The 17,257-nt window shown below is 40.5% G+C and overlaps 1 protein-coding gene and 1 pseudogene across 2 annotated transcripts; one reads left to right on the top strand and one right to left on the bottom strand.

The window, feature by feature from the left end:
• Positions 1 to 1,499: 1,499 nt before the first annotated feature.
• Positions 1,500 to 16,262, bottom strand: LOC306641377 (phytanoyl-CoA dioxygenase, peroxisomal-like; the record flags this gene model as incomplete). Its single annotated transcript, XM_079106466.1, has 8 exons — positions 1,500 to 1,616; positions 5,811 to 5,960; positions 8,762 to 9,025; positions 9,565 to 9,568; positions 12,748 to 13,014; positions 14,478 to 14,588; positions 15,975 to 16,032; positions 16,205 to 16,262. 8 exons carry the CDS (start codon positions 16,260 to 16,262, stop codon positions 1,515 to 1,517), a joined length of 1,014 nt encoding a protein of 337 aa, XP_078962592.1. The 3' UTR covers positions 1,500 to 1,514.
• Positions 2,575 to 3,359, top strand: LOC306641779 (rho-related GTP-binding protein RhoQ-like; annotated as a pseudogene). The gene has a single exon. The product of its transcript is annotated as a rho-related GTP-binding protein RhoQ-like (transcript).
• Positions 16,263 to 17,257: the final 995 nt, after the last annotated feature.

Genomic DNA, 17,257 nt, shown 5'->3' with positions numbered 1-17,257 from the left:
TTGGGTGTGGGGAGAGGGTTACTAGAGATGGAACCCAGGACCACTCTCCACTGATCTACATCCCCAGCCCTTTTTTTTTTCCATTTTGAGACAGGGTCTCACCAAGTTGCTGAGGCTGGCCTCACTTGTAATCCTCCTACCTCAACCAAGCTGGGAAGTAGCTGGGATTACAGGCATGCTCCACAACGGACCTTACTTCATTTATTAATAAAGCAAGTTAGATGGTCTTATTTCTTATTTCTTGTATATTTTTGAGCAACAACAGGGTATAGCAGAAAGAATTATTTCAGAATTAGGCCTGACTCTAATATCTAGCTCTCGGACACTAATTCCTCTTTTACAGTAGGTACTGTACAGACTATTCATTGGATTCTAAAGAAGAAAATGAGAAAAAGGACATGGGAGTATTTTTTATATGTTAGAATTATATGAGTTGATATGGTAATTCTATTATTATTCTAAGTACACCTGATTAATTCTAACTTACAATGTAAATAATATAAATATGGGAGGTGTTCCTTTAGCACAACCTTCATAAACTTCAAATGTAATGTATCATCCAGGACCTCAGATACCAAAGTCCATGGATGCTCAATTCCCTTTAATAAAATAACCTCCATCCATCATCCCTTATACCTCAGATCACCTCTAGATTACTTATAGCACCTAGTACAATAGAAACACTATGCAGATAAGCTGTATTGTTTAGGGAATAAGAATTTTAAGAATGTACAATGTTCAGTACATAAACAGTTATATTTTAATAGTTTGAATATTTTCCAACAATTCGGTTGTTGAATCCACAATGGTAGATCATTTTCAGAAAAGGGATACATTTGTAGGTTCTAAAAGGAGAAGCAAGATTCTCCATCCTGGAAAGCTGTTCTGATAGTTCTCAATGGTGCATCCCAAAGGTGTGCAGTGACCTAAAGCATCTGGGATAGCCCAGACTTATCACACACAGTCTCTTGGGGGAAGGGGCATGCCTGTAGTATCATTATCTCATACAAATAAAATAAAATAAAATAGGAATAACTTCTTGGATCAGAGGCTAAAATGTGTGCATTCTATAAAGCGAAGATATTTATTTGATTGCCTTGATTTGTCTATTGCTCATTAGCAGCATTGAATGTCCACCACTTAAAAACAAATACAAGGAAAGCACAAGAAGCATTGTCTAATGCCCCTCATTCATAAGCATTACTGATCCTTCATCTCTGCTCCAGGAACATTCTGCCTCTCATAGAAGTCCAGATGCAAATATACTGAAAGCAACACTGGATCCAGAATTGCTCTCTGGAGTCTTACTGAATTGCCTAATGGAAATAATCCTTATCAAGAAAGGAGGCCTGATTGAAGCCCCAAACCTTTATGTTTGCTTCTATGCCTTCAGAAGGCTCTGTGTCCTTCATTTCAAATTAAATCAGGGATTAATTAAGCATCTGAAGACAAGAAACTTCAGACAACTATACTTGGTTATTTCATGCAAGTGTACCTTCAAGTCTATGCTACTTTCAGTCCCTTCTTTCTACAACTTCTTTCTCAATGTTTTCTTGACTGTTGCCATTCACATCAATGTAGTGGCAATCAGCACTGGCGAAATGGCAGGAAATTGCCTGTGCAGGGTGAACAATTGAAAATGGAGAAAAGCATCCCGTTACTTCCAGCAAGCAAGCAGGGAGATCTCCTTACAGTCAATTCTTCCACCCAGGATTTGGCTTCTGAACTGCTAGGCCTCTCCATGGCATCCAAATCTGTCTTTGTGAGTCAGCCTCTTCCTCCAGCCTCCAGCTAAATTCTAATTGAGAAATTACAAAAAAATTAACACACGATATCTATGTTAAAGGTATATATATGACAGGGGGCATATTGATGTAAGTAACAGAATTTTATATTTCTAAACATTTAACTTTTCCCAGGGAGGATATACCTCCAAGTCCTAAAAATAAATGTACAATCTGTGGTTCATCATCTTAGTCATGAAGGTTAGTTACACAGCCAAATGTGGGAGAGGTAATCACTGCAAAGGCAATTTACATGAAAAGTGAACTACCTTGAGGAGGAAAATAACACACCTCTCAATCAAAAGGGACATTTAGAGGTCAATACACTGACATTATTACCCAGCTTGTTTCCTGCTGGGGATGAGGCTGAGGTTACTTAGTTTTCCCTGTTCTAGGAAAAGGTATAAACATATGTAAGCTCCCCCTCCCTCCGCCGCCCTCCCCAAAGTTGCCGTCTCCCCCGGGGCGGACAGTTTTATGATCCAGCGGATCCTCCTGGGGAGGCCGGGCCGCGGAGAGGGCGCGGGCGCCAGGCGGTGGGGGCAGAGGGCGGGCGCGGCGACCGGGGCCGGGCCGGGGATCCGGGCAACCACCGAGGCGGCGGCAGCGCCCCGGGCCCGCCGCACCCTCCCGTCCGGCAAGGGGAGCCGCTGCATGGGGCCGGGGGGCGGGGTGGCCCTGCTGCGCCGAGCGGCGGCGACGGCGGCGGACCCCCAGGCGGGCTGGAGCTGAGCCCGGGGCGGGCCGGGGGCTCCGGGGGGACCATGCCCGGAGGCCGGCCGGCCGCAGCATGGCTCACGGGCCCCGCGCGCTGATGCTCAAGTGCGTGGTGGTCGGCGACTGAGCGGTGGGCAAGACGTGCCTGCTCATGAGCTATGCCAACGACGCCTTCCCGGAGGAGTAGGTGCCCACCGTCTTCGACCACTACGCAGTCGGCGTTACCGTGGGGGGCAAGCAGTACCTCCTGGGACTCCGTGACACGGCCGACAGGAAGACTATGATCGTCTGAGGCCTTTATCTTATCCAATGACTGATGTCTTCCTCATAGGCTTCTCTGTGGTAAACCCAGCCTCGTTTCAAAATGTGAAAGAGGAATGGGTACCAGAACTTAAGGAATACGCACCAAATGTACCCTTTTTATTAATAGGAACTCAGATTGATCTCCGAGCTGACCCCAAAACTTTAGCAAGACTGAATGATATGAAAGAAAAACCTATATGTGTGGAACAAGGACAAAAACTAGCAAAAGAGACAGGAGCATGCTGCTATGTGGAATGTTCAGCTTTAACCCAGAAGGACTGAAGACTGTTTTCGATGAGGCTATCATAGCCATTTTAACTCCAAAGAAACACGCAGTTTAAAAAAGAATAGGATCAAGATGTATAAACTGTTGTTTGATTACGTGAGAAACATCTTCAGTGGCCAAGGAAACTGTCAACTTCTCTCAGAAAGCGTGTGAAAATGGTACAGCTATAAGAGACCTCTCTTAGATCATGAAGCAATTTAAAACTTGAAAGGAAAAAAAAAAAAACTGTCCTCAGAATTCTATCAAGTTCATTAAGAATGTTTCTTAAAGGTCTAAGAAGCAGCAAACAGCATCTGAAGCCACAATCTATTAAAATACTTTATTTCAACTAGAAGGTACAATCTAGTTGAAAGGGATTTCATAGTTTAAAAAGCTACAATCACATCATGTCGAAACTACATAAAAAAACAGTGCTGTAAATGGAACTGCTTGGCTTTGACCACACACATTTCTGCACAGCCCTTGTGGAATCTGCACAAAGAAATATCTTCTCCCTTTGCTCTAATTAATTGTTCTTGTACGTAAGTTGCTTTCTATTCCAGTATATCCAGAGTGGTGAAATAACAAGGCCAGCCACGTAGCCAAAGGTCACTCCAAGCGTACAGGAGATAGACCATACCTAAGGAGAGACTGTATGAGATCAAAAAAGAACAAACGTTTTATTACTACTTGAGCACAAGTTAAGTGTAACCTAAATATTTCTATATTAAAGCTTAATATGCTTTCTTAAAGAATGCCAAAAGTATAATAAGGTCATAACTGCATTTATCATGAACACTAAAAATGGACACATTTTAGTTAATGTGCATTAAACTGTAACAAGGCTTCTGACAATTGTAGATTTAGTTTGATGCTCCCCAAACTGCATGAGATACATGCTGAAATTACAAATTAAAATTTTGGGTCAGACTTTGCCATAATACTGGATTTAATTTAGCTCTCTGAACTAGCTGGTAATTTTTTAAAAAATTCCCACATTAGCTGTGTATATCAAATGATGTATGCTGACCAAATCACAAGGAACTAAATTGTGTTAAAGAGGAAAGACGTAGAATCTAAGCATGTTACATGGAATTTATAATAGAGCAGCTGCCTCCACAAAATTGATGTCACCTTTCAGATACAGATATTGGAACCATAGCAGAAGTTATAGAACCACTGCTTATGTACACACCTAGAGTGTAAATTAAACAGAATAGTACTGGCTTCCAAATACTCACTTTCCCCAGCTCTATTACATTTCACAATATTACATTAAGCCAATAGTAAATAATGTATTTAATTTATTTAATCTGCAGGCAGTGTGTTTTGGTCCCTAGGTGAAAGGCTCTGCTTGGGAAAAAAAAAAAAAAAAGTTGGAAACAGATTTTCATGTTCATCTGTAAAGCTTGGTGTACTGGAGCCATTTATAATCTTCCTCTGTGGTAACAGGCCAGAGAACTGTGTTAGAGGTGAACCATCTTATTAACTGATTCTGTTACCTAATTCAACTTCCTTGTTTGGTCTGCTATGGATCTGCCTTATTCCAAATGCCATGCAACCGACAATATGTTAGACACAGCTTCAGCACGAACCACCTAATGCAGTTTAGAGAAGCATAAGCTAATCTGTAATTTTTCCTCCTAGCCTTTACACATTTAAACCTGCTGTTGCCTAAACTATGCTTTCTTTGTCTTTGGTGAGCTTCTGTTAACTTTCATGATTTATGCTTAAAGCTCTGTCCAGCGCACCAATTGGGTAATGGAACACTAAACATTTATACTTGAAAATTACAGCCTTAAATGCTCATATCAGTCACAAATCTAGAATGTACTGTCTTGTATGTGAGCTTTGTAGAGTTTTTTTTTTTTAAGTATAAGCATCATCTTCCTCTTTGAAGAGTGGAGAGTCTATTGGATAACAGGCGTTTTATGTGGAATTGGGTATCAGATGTCTTCTTTCTTCCAAGAAAGAGTGGTTCACATTGTCACGGCCTTATGTATCAAAAGGAATCTTCTGTAACTTTCTCATTTAATTTTCATCCTTTTAGTTAGAATTGAAAGGGATTGTATAAATCAATTAACATACTAAGTTGCTAGACACATGGTATGAAGAAATTAAGAAAGTAAAGTATTATACACTTCCAAAAAAAAAAAATGTAAGCTGTAAAACAATAGCTAATAGCCTTTGTCATGAGTTAGTTATTTTAAGGTGATCAAACCAGTCAGAAGGACTGTCTAGTTTGCCCCAAATTTCAACTTCTTGAGTTTGAACTCCATTTATGGATCTAAACTCCATTTTCTGCCCAGGCCTCAGTGTCAGGGAAAGCCACATTAGGCACAAAGCCAAAAAGAAAAAAGAAAAAAAAGAAGAAGTGCACTTTTACATTCATGTAACAACAGCAAATATTCTTCTGGAACAAAGTTAGCATGCTATTTTGAGTATTTCAGCCATTGTTTTTCCCTCAGAAAGCACACTATGCACTGCAAGGTGAGCAACTGCCCTGAAGCAATTCCACAAATGACCTAGATTCACGAGGAACCGGTTTAGGATCCTAAGGGCACCTGGCTTCTGACTGAGTAGAGCTAAAAACGCAAGAAGGCAAATATACTTCCTGGTAAACAAACTGGAAAAAAAGGACAGTTTAGGGAAAAGTTATAAATCTTTACACGTTACTGTACCTATGATTTTCTGTTTTGAACTCGCTGATCTTTAAAATATGGATCAGAACAGATGCATAACTTCCGAAATCCTTGAGTGTGGTTCTGACCAGATCCATGGATGAGCAAAGGGTGAAAGAAAACAGTGTCTCCCTTCTCCATCACGAGGTGCACTCGGGCATGGTCTTGGTCATGGTCCTGGATCCCATGGAACTTGGAGTTAACTCCACCCTGGAACACATAAGACGGGCAAACGCTACAGTGGAGGAAGCACCAAAATGACAACTCTGCCTATGACTCGACAGGGACAGCAAGGGTCCTCTGACTTCTTCCAAGAGAAAGACTTATCTAATTATTTTCTTAAATTATAAAAAAATGCAAAAGTCTGTCATATGTCTGGCTTTTGAAAGTCACCTGCTGTGGGTGCAGTGGTGCACACCTGTGATCCCAGCTACTTGGGAGGCTGAGACCGGGCATCACAAGGTCAGGGCAGCCTGAACAAACTTAGCCAGACCCTGTCTCAAATGAAGATTTTCACAAACAGCAGAGGATATAGCTCCGAAGTAAAGGGCTTCCAAGCACATGCAGGGGCCTGGGTTTGAATCCCAGCACCAAAAAGAATAAAATCACATCATATTCATATTAAAATCATTGATTTTTTTTTTGACCAAATGAAAAATTTTGAATTTTACTTATTCTTCATCATTCAATTATAAACAATCTAGATCAGCTTTTCCTCTTGTGGTGAATATAGGAGAACACCTTTCTCTTAGGCATTTCTAACCTGAATCTTAACATCCTTATCCTAGCCTGACATTGTCCTCACCTAGAATTTTGTTCATATCATTCTTGTTTTCCTGAGGGTGTTTTGGAGAGGCTAAATATTCTCCCAAAACAGAATGGTGAAAAGACTCAATTTTTTTGAGCTCAAAGGACTTAGGTTTTACTCAGTAAAAAGAGAATAGTAAGTTTAAACACTGTGCCTGTTGATAACTATTTCCAGATGTAGCCATTACTCTAGGAAATGGGTTATATAGTCTTATTAAGGAAACTAAAGTGAGAAGCGACTACAGCTGATGAGCCAGTATGCATGTGGGCAGAAGTGTCCCATTCCTCATGCTAAGAGCACCTTCTGGGGAATGACCATTGTCCTACTGCACAATGTTGTGACCTTGGCCCAGAGTCCTTCTTTCTGACCAAGGTGGGTATTGACCCCAGCTAAGCTAAGCACACCTTCCACTGCCACTGCTGTGAATCTGAACAGCATCTCAGAGACCAGTCTGCTCCCCAAGCCCTGGACACCATTCCCTTCTGCCCAGTCAGCCAGAGCCTCCTTCTGATGCTTGCCTGTCCCTCAACTTTAGTGATGAATTTCACAATTTCCACTTTTCTATCAGGATTCAGACACAAATATTTCCACAAAACATAATCAGGAGTGCAAGAATTCTGAGAGAGGAGCCCTTGAAGCCACATCCTTCATTTCCTGCAGAAGATGACTCAGTCTCCTTGCTGACCACGGCCGCTCTTTCCATTCTGACCATCACCAGGGATTTCAGGATCTTCTGGTCTTGCACAGAAAATGCTGAGAATCTCTTCTCTGGTTTCTCTGCCTCTGGGCTCCTAGACCTCCAGTGAATTGTCCCCTTAACCTGAGATCATGTTCATGAAGAAAGGATTTAACCCTGTATTTCAAGGGTGCAGAGGCACCTAATAGCTCCCCAGCATCAGTATTTGAATGTATAAACAAACCATGGTTCAGTCATGCAATGGAATACTACTTACCAATGAAAAGGAAAAGGCTATTGAGATATGCATCAGCCTTGGTGAACCTTAAAATAATATGCTAAGCCACAGAAGACACACACACACAAAGTGTATGTCACACGATTGTACTTATATTACATTATGAAATGCAAACTAATCTACAGAAACTGAAAACAGGGGTTGGGGATGTGGCTCAGTGGTAAATGCACTTGCCTAGCATGTGTGAGGCCCCTCAGTTCAATACCCAGCACTGAAAAAAAATCAAGAAACCAAAAGCAGCCGAGTGGATTTCCTGGGAAAGGAGATGGACTGGATTCTCTTGATTATAATACTAGGTATGTTCATTTGTGTGTATGTCTATCAAAATAATCAAATTATACATTCTAAATATGTATCACCTATTATATAACACTTAAAACTCAAAAACCTTTTTCTTTTTAAAAAGTAAATGCCTTTAGTTTTCTAGAAAACAGAAGGACCCCAATCTCCCCACATAACCTGGAAACTCCTTGTTACAGTCATTTTAATCAGGTCCTAAGACACCTTTTCAGGCTCTTCTCTTCCTCTGCTCCCCACAATGTGCTGTCAGTCCCCAGCCCATCTGGACTGTGAGCTCCTTCCATCTTCCTCCTCCCTCACCAGGTTTCTGCTTCCCTCCATGGCCACGCCTCCACGGATAGCTTGGGCGCTTACCACTGACAACATTCCCAACCTTTTAAGAGAGACAGGGTCTCTGTAGGTTGGGAAGGGCCTCGCCAAGTTGCTGAGGCTAGCATTGAACTTGAGATAATCCAACCTGAGCCTCCTGAGCCTTTAGGATTACAGGTGAGTACAATCACACAGCAAAAGAGATCTTTTTGTGACAGGAAATTCTAACTTGTCCATTGAGGCTGAGCTCAAACACCACCTCCCACCCCTGAGCTGGTCTTCTCAGGTGAGAGTCTTAAGTCAGTGGGTACTGCACACACACATTGGGTTTGAAGGGGTTTATGTCTGACCTCAGCCATTTTTGAGGCCTCGCCATCTCAGATCCCAGGCCTCCCACCCAAGCCTCCAAACTGGCTGGCTTTCAAGCCCATGTTAAAAGAAAAAGACAATGACCATTTTATCCAATGTCCTTGAACTCCTCCTGATCCTAACTGCAAATTTCAGGACAATGATTGCTGAGAAAGGAAAGCACTCTCATTTCTAAGCTTTTTGTACCTGATGTGTAATAAGAACAGTGAAAGAGATTCTGATCCAGACTCAGTGGTTTAAGACAGACCTACCTCCCACTGGGGGTAGTCATGTGGCTTCAGGGGACCTTTGTGGGTGCCTGGGAGCACAACCAGACAGCCGTTGTTCCAGTCAATGTGTTCCATGGCAGTCCAAGCACAAACAATGAGATTGCTGGGCCTGAAGGGGAAATAGTGCAGATCCTGGTGCAGGGGGTGCCGGGAAGTCTTCTTGCCTGAAATGAGCCTGCTGTCAAAAGGGGCTCCAGCCTTACAGTTCTTATTCTTTGCCTGAATAAAGAAAGCATCAACCTGTGCCTGTAAAAGCAACCACATGAAACACTGCAAAATCAGTCCCAAGAGATCAGCAGCAAATCAAGGAACAGTCAACATGGGGCTCGGAATGTGCATTTCCTTCTGAGTTACTCGTCGCTGGGCACTTACACTCTTTTCTAGCAATTTGCTTACACCTCAGCATCTCTGTTGTGCTTTATTACTTTGTCACTCTGGATTTTGCATAGAACTAGCATGCAGTAATGATTAAAAAAAAAAAAACCTGGATGAATTAAATTAAAGAGAACGTTAGAGTCAAATTTGAGGTCCCCTTCTAAATGGCTGATGCTAAAAACATCCTTATAGGTCTTACTTTACAGAGTGTTATGGTTTAGATGTGAGGTGTCCCCAAACATGTAGGCAATGCAAGAGGTTCAGGGGAGAAATGATTGGGTTATAAGAGTCACAATTACCTGACGAGTTAGCCTGCTTGAGCTTTCTTTCTGGGCAGTATTTCTTAATAGACTCACTTTGTTTCCATCTGCTGTTCTCAGGGTTAGTGCACCTGTTGTTCTACAAGTTACCTGACTGTTATGGAAAAAAAAATTCAAAGAAACCCCATGACCCTGCGGTATTCTTGGCTCAAATTTCACTGCTCATTACTAACTACTACCTGACACTTGGACCTGTTGGTTCCTCTCCTAGGTTCAACCTCATATGGCTGAGCTGGTCATCCAGAGAGTACCTGATCCTGATCTAGTCCACTGGGTTCCAAGAGTTCTCAGAAGACATGCTTATGTGTGTCAGTGTTTAAACTAAAGACACTGTCCTCTCGGGGACTCTCCTGAGACTCCTTCTGCCTCTTTTTGCTTCAGCCCTTATCTCATTGGGTTCAGACAAACAAGTGTTCCCTTACTGCCCTCACCTGGTAGAAAGTGCAAACTGCTGGGAGAAGAAAAATAAAAACTAAAAATGTGAATTCAGTTCCTGCCTATGCAAATTAGAGATCAAAACCTTTACTCTGAGAGTGACCGGCTTTCCTGATCAGTTTAGAAATATGAATAGGACGATGTCGCTGGCTCCAGATGTAGCTCTGTGTTCGGTGCATGTGTGGGACCCTGGGCATAGTCCCCATCACTCAGCTGTCTGTACCTGTTGGGGTTCTTTTGTTGTTTCCCCTTGACTGATCAGGGATGGAAAACGGGATCTCATGCATACTAAGAGAGTGCTCTGTCCCTGAGCTACAGCCCCAGCCTTTTTGAAATGTCAGACTGAGTTGCCCAGGCTGGCCTCAACTTGGTGATGCCTCAACCTCCCAAGTACCTAGAGTTACAGGCTTCACCATTACTCATGGCCTGATCCCCTCACTGTGCAGAGGCCCCAGAAGGTAATGTGAGTTAATTCCGGTATCAAGTTAATGGTTTGATCCAAGTGCTCCAGTCCACTTAGACACTTGAATCCCCCGATCAGAGATTAACTCCATGCAGGGTGTGGTGGCACAAATCCATCATCCCAGAGATTCAGAGGCCCCGGCAGGAGGATTGCAAATTTGACCCAAGCCTTGACAACTTAGTGAGACCCTATCTCAAAATAAAACTAAAAAGGACTGGTGATGTAGCTCAGTGTAGTGCCTCTGTGCTCCAGCTCTAGTTCTGCAAAGAATAGTAAATAACGGAACTTCATGAAGGAAAAATCCAATCTAAAGTTGATCTCACATTGATTAACACCTCAAGCCTAGTCAACACTTTTGAGCACCTGTCACACCAGGATATAGACTAAATGCTGGGATTACCAAGGTGAGTAAGAAAGATGCTGTCCCTCTGTTTAAGATGCCTACTATCCAGATGTACAGAAAGTCATGAAAGCAAGTTTCATGAAATGGGAGTGTTGCTCAGTTGTAGAGTGCTTGTCCAGCGTGCATAAAGCTCTGAGTTTAATCCCCAGCACCAAAAAAAAAAAAAAAAAAAAAAAAAAAGTTTCTCTGAGCTTTTGGCCGTGAGAATTAGTCTATGACAGCTGTGGTCCTCTGAAGGACATTATTTATCTGGAGGCCATTATCTAGAACTCTTTAATTTCAAGGAATTTCTTTTTTTTATTTTTTACAGACTGCATTTTGATTCCTCTCACTAAAGAAAGAAATTAATGAAAACCCTAGAAGATGGAAAGGTCTCCCATGTTCTTGGATAGGCGGAATTACTATTATCAAAATGGCTGTACTACTAAAGGCACTATACAGATCAATGCAATTCCAATTAAAATCCCAATGACATTCCTCATAGAAATAGAGAAAGCAATCATGAAATTCATTTGGAAGAATAAGAGACCTCGAATAACCAAAGCAATCCTGAGCAGGAAGAGTGAAGCAGGAGGTACACAATAAGAGACCTTAAACTATTACTACAGAACAACAGTTACAAAAACAGCATGGTATTGGCACCAAAATAGACAGGTAGACCAATGGTACAGAATAGAAGACACAGAGACAAATCTACATAAATACAGTTACCTGATACTAAACAAAGAAGCCAAAAATATACAATGGAGAAAAGATAACCTGTTCAATAAATAGTGCTGGGAAAACTGGAAATCCATATGCAATAAAATAAAATTAAACCCCTATTTCTCATCCTACACAAAACTCAACTCAAAAAGAATCAAGGACCTAGGAATTAGACCAGAGACCCTGCACCAAATAGAAGAAAAAGTAGGCCCGAACCTTCATCATGTTGGCTTAAGACCATACTTCCTTAACAAGACTCCTAAAGTGCAAGAAATGAAAGCAAGGATCAATAAATGGGATGGATTCAAACTAAAAAGCTTTTTCTCAGCAAAGGAAACAATCAACAATGTGAAGAAAGAACTACAGAGTGGGAGAAAATCTTTGCCACACACACCTCAGATAGAGCACTAATCTCCAGAATCTACAAAGAACTCAAAAAACTTTACACCAAGAATACAAATAACCCAATCGATAAATGAGCTAAGGAAATGAACTGACACTTCATAGAAGAAGATCTACAGGCAACCAATAGATATTTGAAAAAATGTTCAACATCTCTGGTAATAAGAAATACTCTTAAAAAAGAACAATTTTTTATTTTAATTAAAAATCATAAATTTACATAGGGCAATGTTGTTTGATTTGTAAAAAGAACAATTTTTAATAAAATTAATTTAAATCAAGCCTATTGACACATGCCTGTTATCCATCGGCTCTGGAGGCTGAGGCAGGAAAATCCTAAGTTCAAGGCCAGCCACAACCAATGAATATAAAGGGTTGGGAGTGTAGTCTAGTAATAAAGTAGTTCAATCCAGAGTTCAATCTAGTATCACAAATAAATAAAATTAAATAAAAACTATTTTATATTTAAAAGCAAATTCATCCAACTGACCCCATTTATAAAACAAATAGAAAAGTAGATAGGTTTACAAATGCAGCCTCATGATTTCACCCCTGTTGATATTGAGTCTTGGAGGGCACTTCCTCTTTAACACAGAATTCCTTCTTTCTTAGAAAAAGATAATTTGCATACTCCACAGAAGCATTTCTCAATCTTGGGGCTATTGGTATCTTGGGTAGATAGTTCTTGGGGAAAGAGCTCCTCTGTGCATCAAAGGATCTCTGCCCCATTACCTGCATCCTTGGTCCCTACCCACTTGGAGTCACTAGTGAGTGCACCACGATGCCAGTACCACCACCAGGAAGTCTTGAGCCAATATCCACTGGGGGCAAAATCACCCCCAGCTGAGAACCACCACTCTAGTACCGTGGATAGGAAGGGTTAGCTCCAGAACAACCATCAGGTCTTGGGCAGACAGACCTGCAGGCTGGCTGTGAGGGCGAAAACAAAGAGCAGTCTCTAACCTCGGGCAGAGAGCAGAATCTAAAGAGCTCCTCGTCTTCCTGGAAATCTTGGACCTTTGAGATTGTTTTCTCACTTGGAATGTATTCTGATTTTGCAGTGGTCACATCTCTCATTACCATTAGTCCTTCTGGTTTTGACTCTCCTCTGCAGATCTTTTCAAATTCAACCCTAGAAAATTAAGTTTATAAACAATGTCATGACCTCTGCTCCAAGCCCCTGGTTGGTCCTCACCTGGGCAAAGATTTACAGATTCAGAAGAACATTCTCTTGACTAAGTCAGCGCTCAGTCCTAATTGAGGGAGGGAGAAGAGGATGGCCAACTCAGAAGTCCTGGCCTCCCAGCTATAATCCACTGCCAGGATGAAAATATTGCTTTGCTTAACACACCAGTAGGGAAATACTTTTCTGATTATATTGCAATAATAGAGGCTGAATATGTCTTATCTGAAATACCTAGAACTAGAAATATTTCAGATCACAAGTCTTTTTGGATTTTGGAATATTGACATATACATAATGAGCTGGTTATGGTGGCACATGACTAGAATCCCAGAGACTCAGGAGGTGAGGCTTCCGGAATGTAAGTTTGAGGCCAGGCTATGCAATTTAGCAAGACTGTGTCTTGAAATAAAATATACAAAGGGTGGGGATGGAACTTTGTGTTAAAGCTTCCCTGGGTTCAAATCCAAGCACTGAAAATAATAATAATCTTACTAACAAAAATAAAAATGGAATAGCCTGAAGATGACACTAAGGCTCATCACAAAATTAATTTATGTCTCCTATATACCTTTTACACATAATTTGAAGGTAATTTTATTCAATATTGTTAGTGTGTCTGTGTTGTGACCATGACCATCACATGAGCCATGTGTGGAATTTTCCCCTTGGGACATCATCTTGGTGTTCAATGATTTGGATATTGAATTTTCTGGTAAGTGATGCTTGTCCTCTAATAGCAAACACTCCTGTAGCAACCACCTGAAGCCAGGCCCCGATCTTGGTGCTCTCCATAGATTTTACCTTATTTTATCCCAAACATACTACTAGGTCAGTCCTATCACTGTGCCCATTTTACAGAGGAGTACACACAGGTAGGGAAAACTCAGTTGATGGAGGTGACACATCATATTAAGCAGTGGAGCTGAGATGAGGGTCAGAAAGTCTGCCTCCAGGGCCCAGGCTCCTAAACACTTCCCCACAAACCACGTCACTCAAAAACATCTGAACATGCAGAGGCTAATCTAACTTGTGTTCCCATTGCATATGTATAATACATATTTTATACGTTTTTAAGGACGAATGGCAATTATACATAATGTTGGGATTCATTGTGATACAGTCATACCTGCAGAGAGCCTCATTTGGTCAATTTCATTCCCCAGCACCTTCCCTTCCCACCCTCCTCCATCCCATCAGCCCCTTTCCTGTGCTCCATGGATCTCCCTTCTATTGTCATGAGACCTCTTTTCCCCTTGCTTCTCTCCAGTTGCCACATATGACAGAAAACAACCCTTGACTCTGAGTCTGCCCTGCTGCACTTCACATGATGTCCTCCTGTTCCATCCATTTCCCTTCAACAACTGCCGTAACACATGGTTTTTGTAAAATAACCAAGAGTATCACTGTACCTAAAGCGTTGAATATCAGCGTCAGACACTAGATTTTTAATAACAAGAAATCCATTTTCTTCATAAAATTTTCTCTGTTCCTGGCTTAACACATTATTATCCAAAATATATCTACAGGAGAAAAAGACACAAAATTAATCCAAATTTCAAATTACAACCTAACATTATATAACAAGAACCCCAAAATGTTCATACTCTTTTATCCATTACTTCTTATTGTAGGGCTTTAGGAAAATAATCTTAAAATATTAGAAAAACTTCAGATCCAAAACATTAAAAATGGTCACAAAATGTACATTAATTGAAGGAAAATTATCTAATGACATTATATGCATTCGATACATTAAAAGTAAAGGACACAAGAGTGTGGACAATTCACGTTATAATAAAATAGGATTATAATGATGTAAACAGGACAGTATTTGTGTAAAGGAGACTTCTGAGAAATACACCAAAAAAATTTTTTTGCCAGTGATTCCTTTTCAATAAAGGAATTATGGATGATATTTTTAAAAAAATCCCTCTATTTCTCTGATTTTGAAGTTTTTCTAGAGTGCATGTGTATGGTTTTTCAGCTGGGAACCAACTGAATAAATTTTATATCTTCAATTTAATCCACATGTTCTCAGAAGTAATCAAAGTAACAAAAACCAAAATGAGAGTACAACACCCAAGGAAACACAAATCACCTGTCTCCTAAGATGAAATTGGGCTTTAACAATGTTTATAAAGGTCAAGGTCTTCCACTTAAAGATGATTTAAGATAACGAACCTGGACCAGCACAGTGGTGCAGGCTTAGTCTCAGGAATTCAGGAGACTGAGGGAGGAGAATGACAAGTTCTAAGCCAGTCACAGTAACTTAGTGAGGAGCTAAGTATCTTTGCCAGACCCTGTCTCAAAATTAAAAAGGACTGGGAATGTAGCTCATGGGTTTTAAACCACCATGTGTTTAATCCACAGTACCAAAAATAACCAAAGGATAAAAAACCTGCCTGTCGTGGCAGTACACACCTATAATTCCAGCTACTCAGGAAGCTGAGGCAGGTGCATTGCCTGAGCCCTGGAGGACAAATCAACCTGGGCAACATAGCAAGATCCACAACTCAAGAAAAAAAATTTTTTAGAAAAAGAAGAAGAAAAGGAATAAGAAGAAAAAAAGAGAAAATGTAATGTATATATGTAAACCAAAAAATTAGCTAATATTTCAATTTAGCCAAACTACAAACTAATTTAATTGCAATAACTTGTGGTTGCATTCTGAAAACTCAGATTATGAATTATCTGGTATTTTTCCTCCTTTCTGAATTTAAGAATAAATATTGAAAATTAAAGTCAAAGTCTTCAAAAGTATCCACAATTCTAATAAGAACAAATCCTGGAAATACAGGATGTGTATATTAAATTTTTAATCAGGTAACATATTATATTGTATATCATATCCAAGTTACCACTGGATATACATGATAGAGTTATCAATTAAAAATATTTCTACTTACTGGAATTGCCGAGGATGGAAACTTGCAGGAGCAATCCTCCTCGAACTGGGGTGAGAGACTTAGCATGTGAATTAAGTGAAATTTGGAAGTCAACCTTGTCTAGACACAATCACTTGCTCTGGGATGGTTCTCACAGGACAGGAGTTCTCTAGCAGACACCAGATGCTTAGGATTCCCACATCACCCTGACAGGTACACACTGCTACTTTAAGTCCTTTCATTTGGATCACTTTGTCTCATTGTAACAATAATCTGAGGTGGTGGGAACATCAGGGGCTTCGTAGTCATTCCCGCTGTTGCACTAGGAAACCTGGGCTTGGAGAGCTCAGTAATGGGCCAAGGTTGCTTACAGTGGAATGGCTGAGCCAGGACAGGACTCACACTCTGCTTCAAGGCTTCAATCGGTCTTAATCCATGTGACTTATTTCAACTAACCACTGAACAAATACAAACACAAAGGCTCAACCATGGAGGTAAGGAGAGAATATGGGCTAGTTGCAAAAAGTATTTAATTGAGTTGGACTTCAGTTCAAGATTTAGAGAATTTGGGTGCCATTAAATGGGGGCATGGGAGTCTATAAACAATTACTCCTAGGAAAGTATGAACCTCACAGCCTGGTCTAATTTTAAATATCTGTTAAGGATTAGAAATTATTTTTATCAGATCAACTTTCCATTCTATAACTACAGATTATTGACACAGCATCTCATTGTTTCTATTATTATCTCATTGTTTCTTTAGCTGAAACAATTCCTTTCAAAGTGTCACTTCTCATAAACAGGTTATCACTTCTAAAATGACATCTCTATGGAATGTGGTGACAGTGTCGCAGTCCAGTAGGGATGGGCTCCTGTCTGGTCTCTCACAGGCAGAGGGGATAACACCCTGAGTCAAGAACTCTCAGCAAATTACCATTGCAAAGACATTCAGGTCTCTGAACTCTAACCATTGTTCTTGGTGCCTCTCCCTGATTCCCACAGCATGTTTACCTTCTTTTTGTTATTCTTGGAGAAAACTTTAATGATGTGGAAATGTTTATGATCTAATATTAGGTGAAAACAATGGATGCAAAGGACCCATACTATATTCCTGGTTTGGTAATACATATACAAATGAATGGAAAACACTAAAAAGTTTACAAATGAATTGTGACTGCTAGGATAATGAGTTATATGTCTCTAATTTTCCCTTTCTACTTACCGTCTTTAAAAAAAAACAATATGACATTTTGCACTTCAAAATTGATGTCCTTATTCCAAAATCCATTCACCTTTCTAAGAAA

The sequence above is a fragment of the Sciurus vulgaris genome, assembly GCF_902686455.1.
Source record: "Sciurus vulgaris genome assembly, chromosome: 12".
NCBI lineage: Eukaryota > Metazoa > Chordata > Mammalia > Rodentia > Sciuridae > Sciurus > Sciurus vulgaris.
This window is presented reverse-complemented; position numbering and strand designations above follow the sequence as displayed.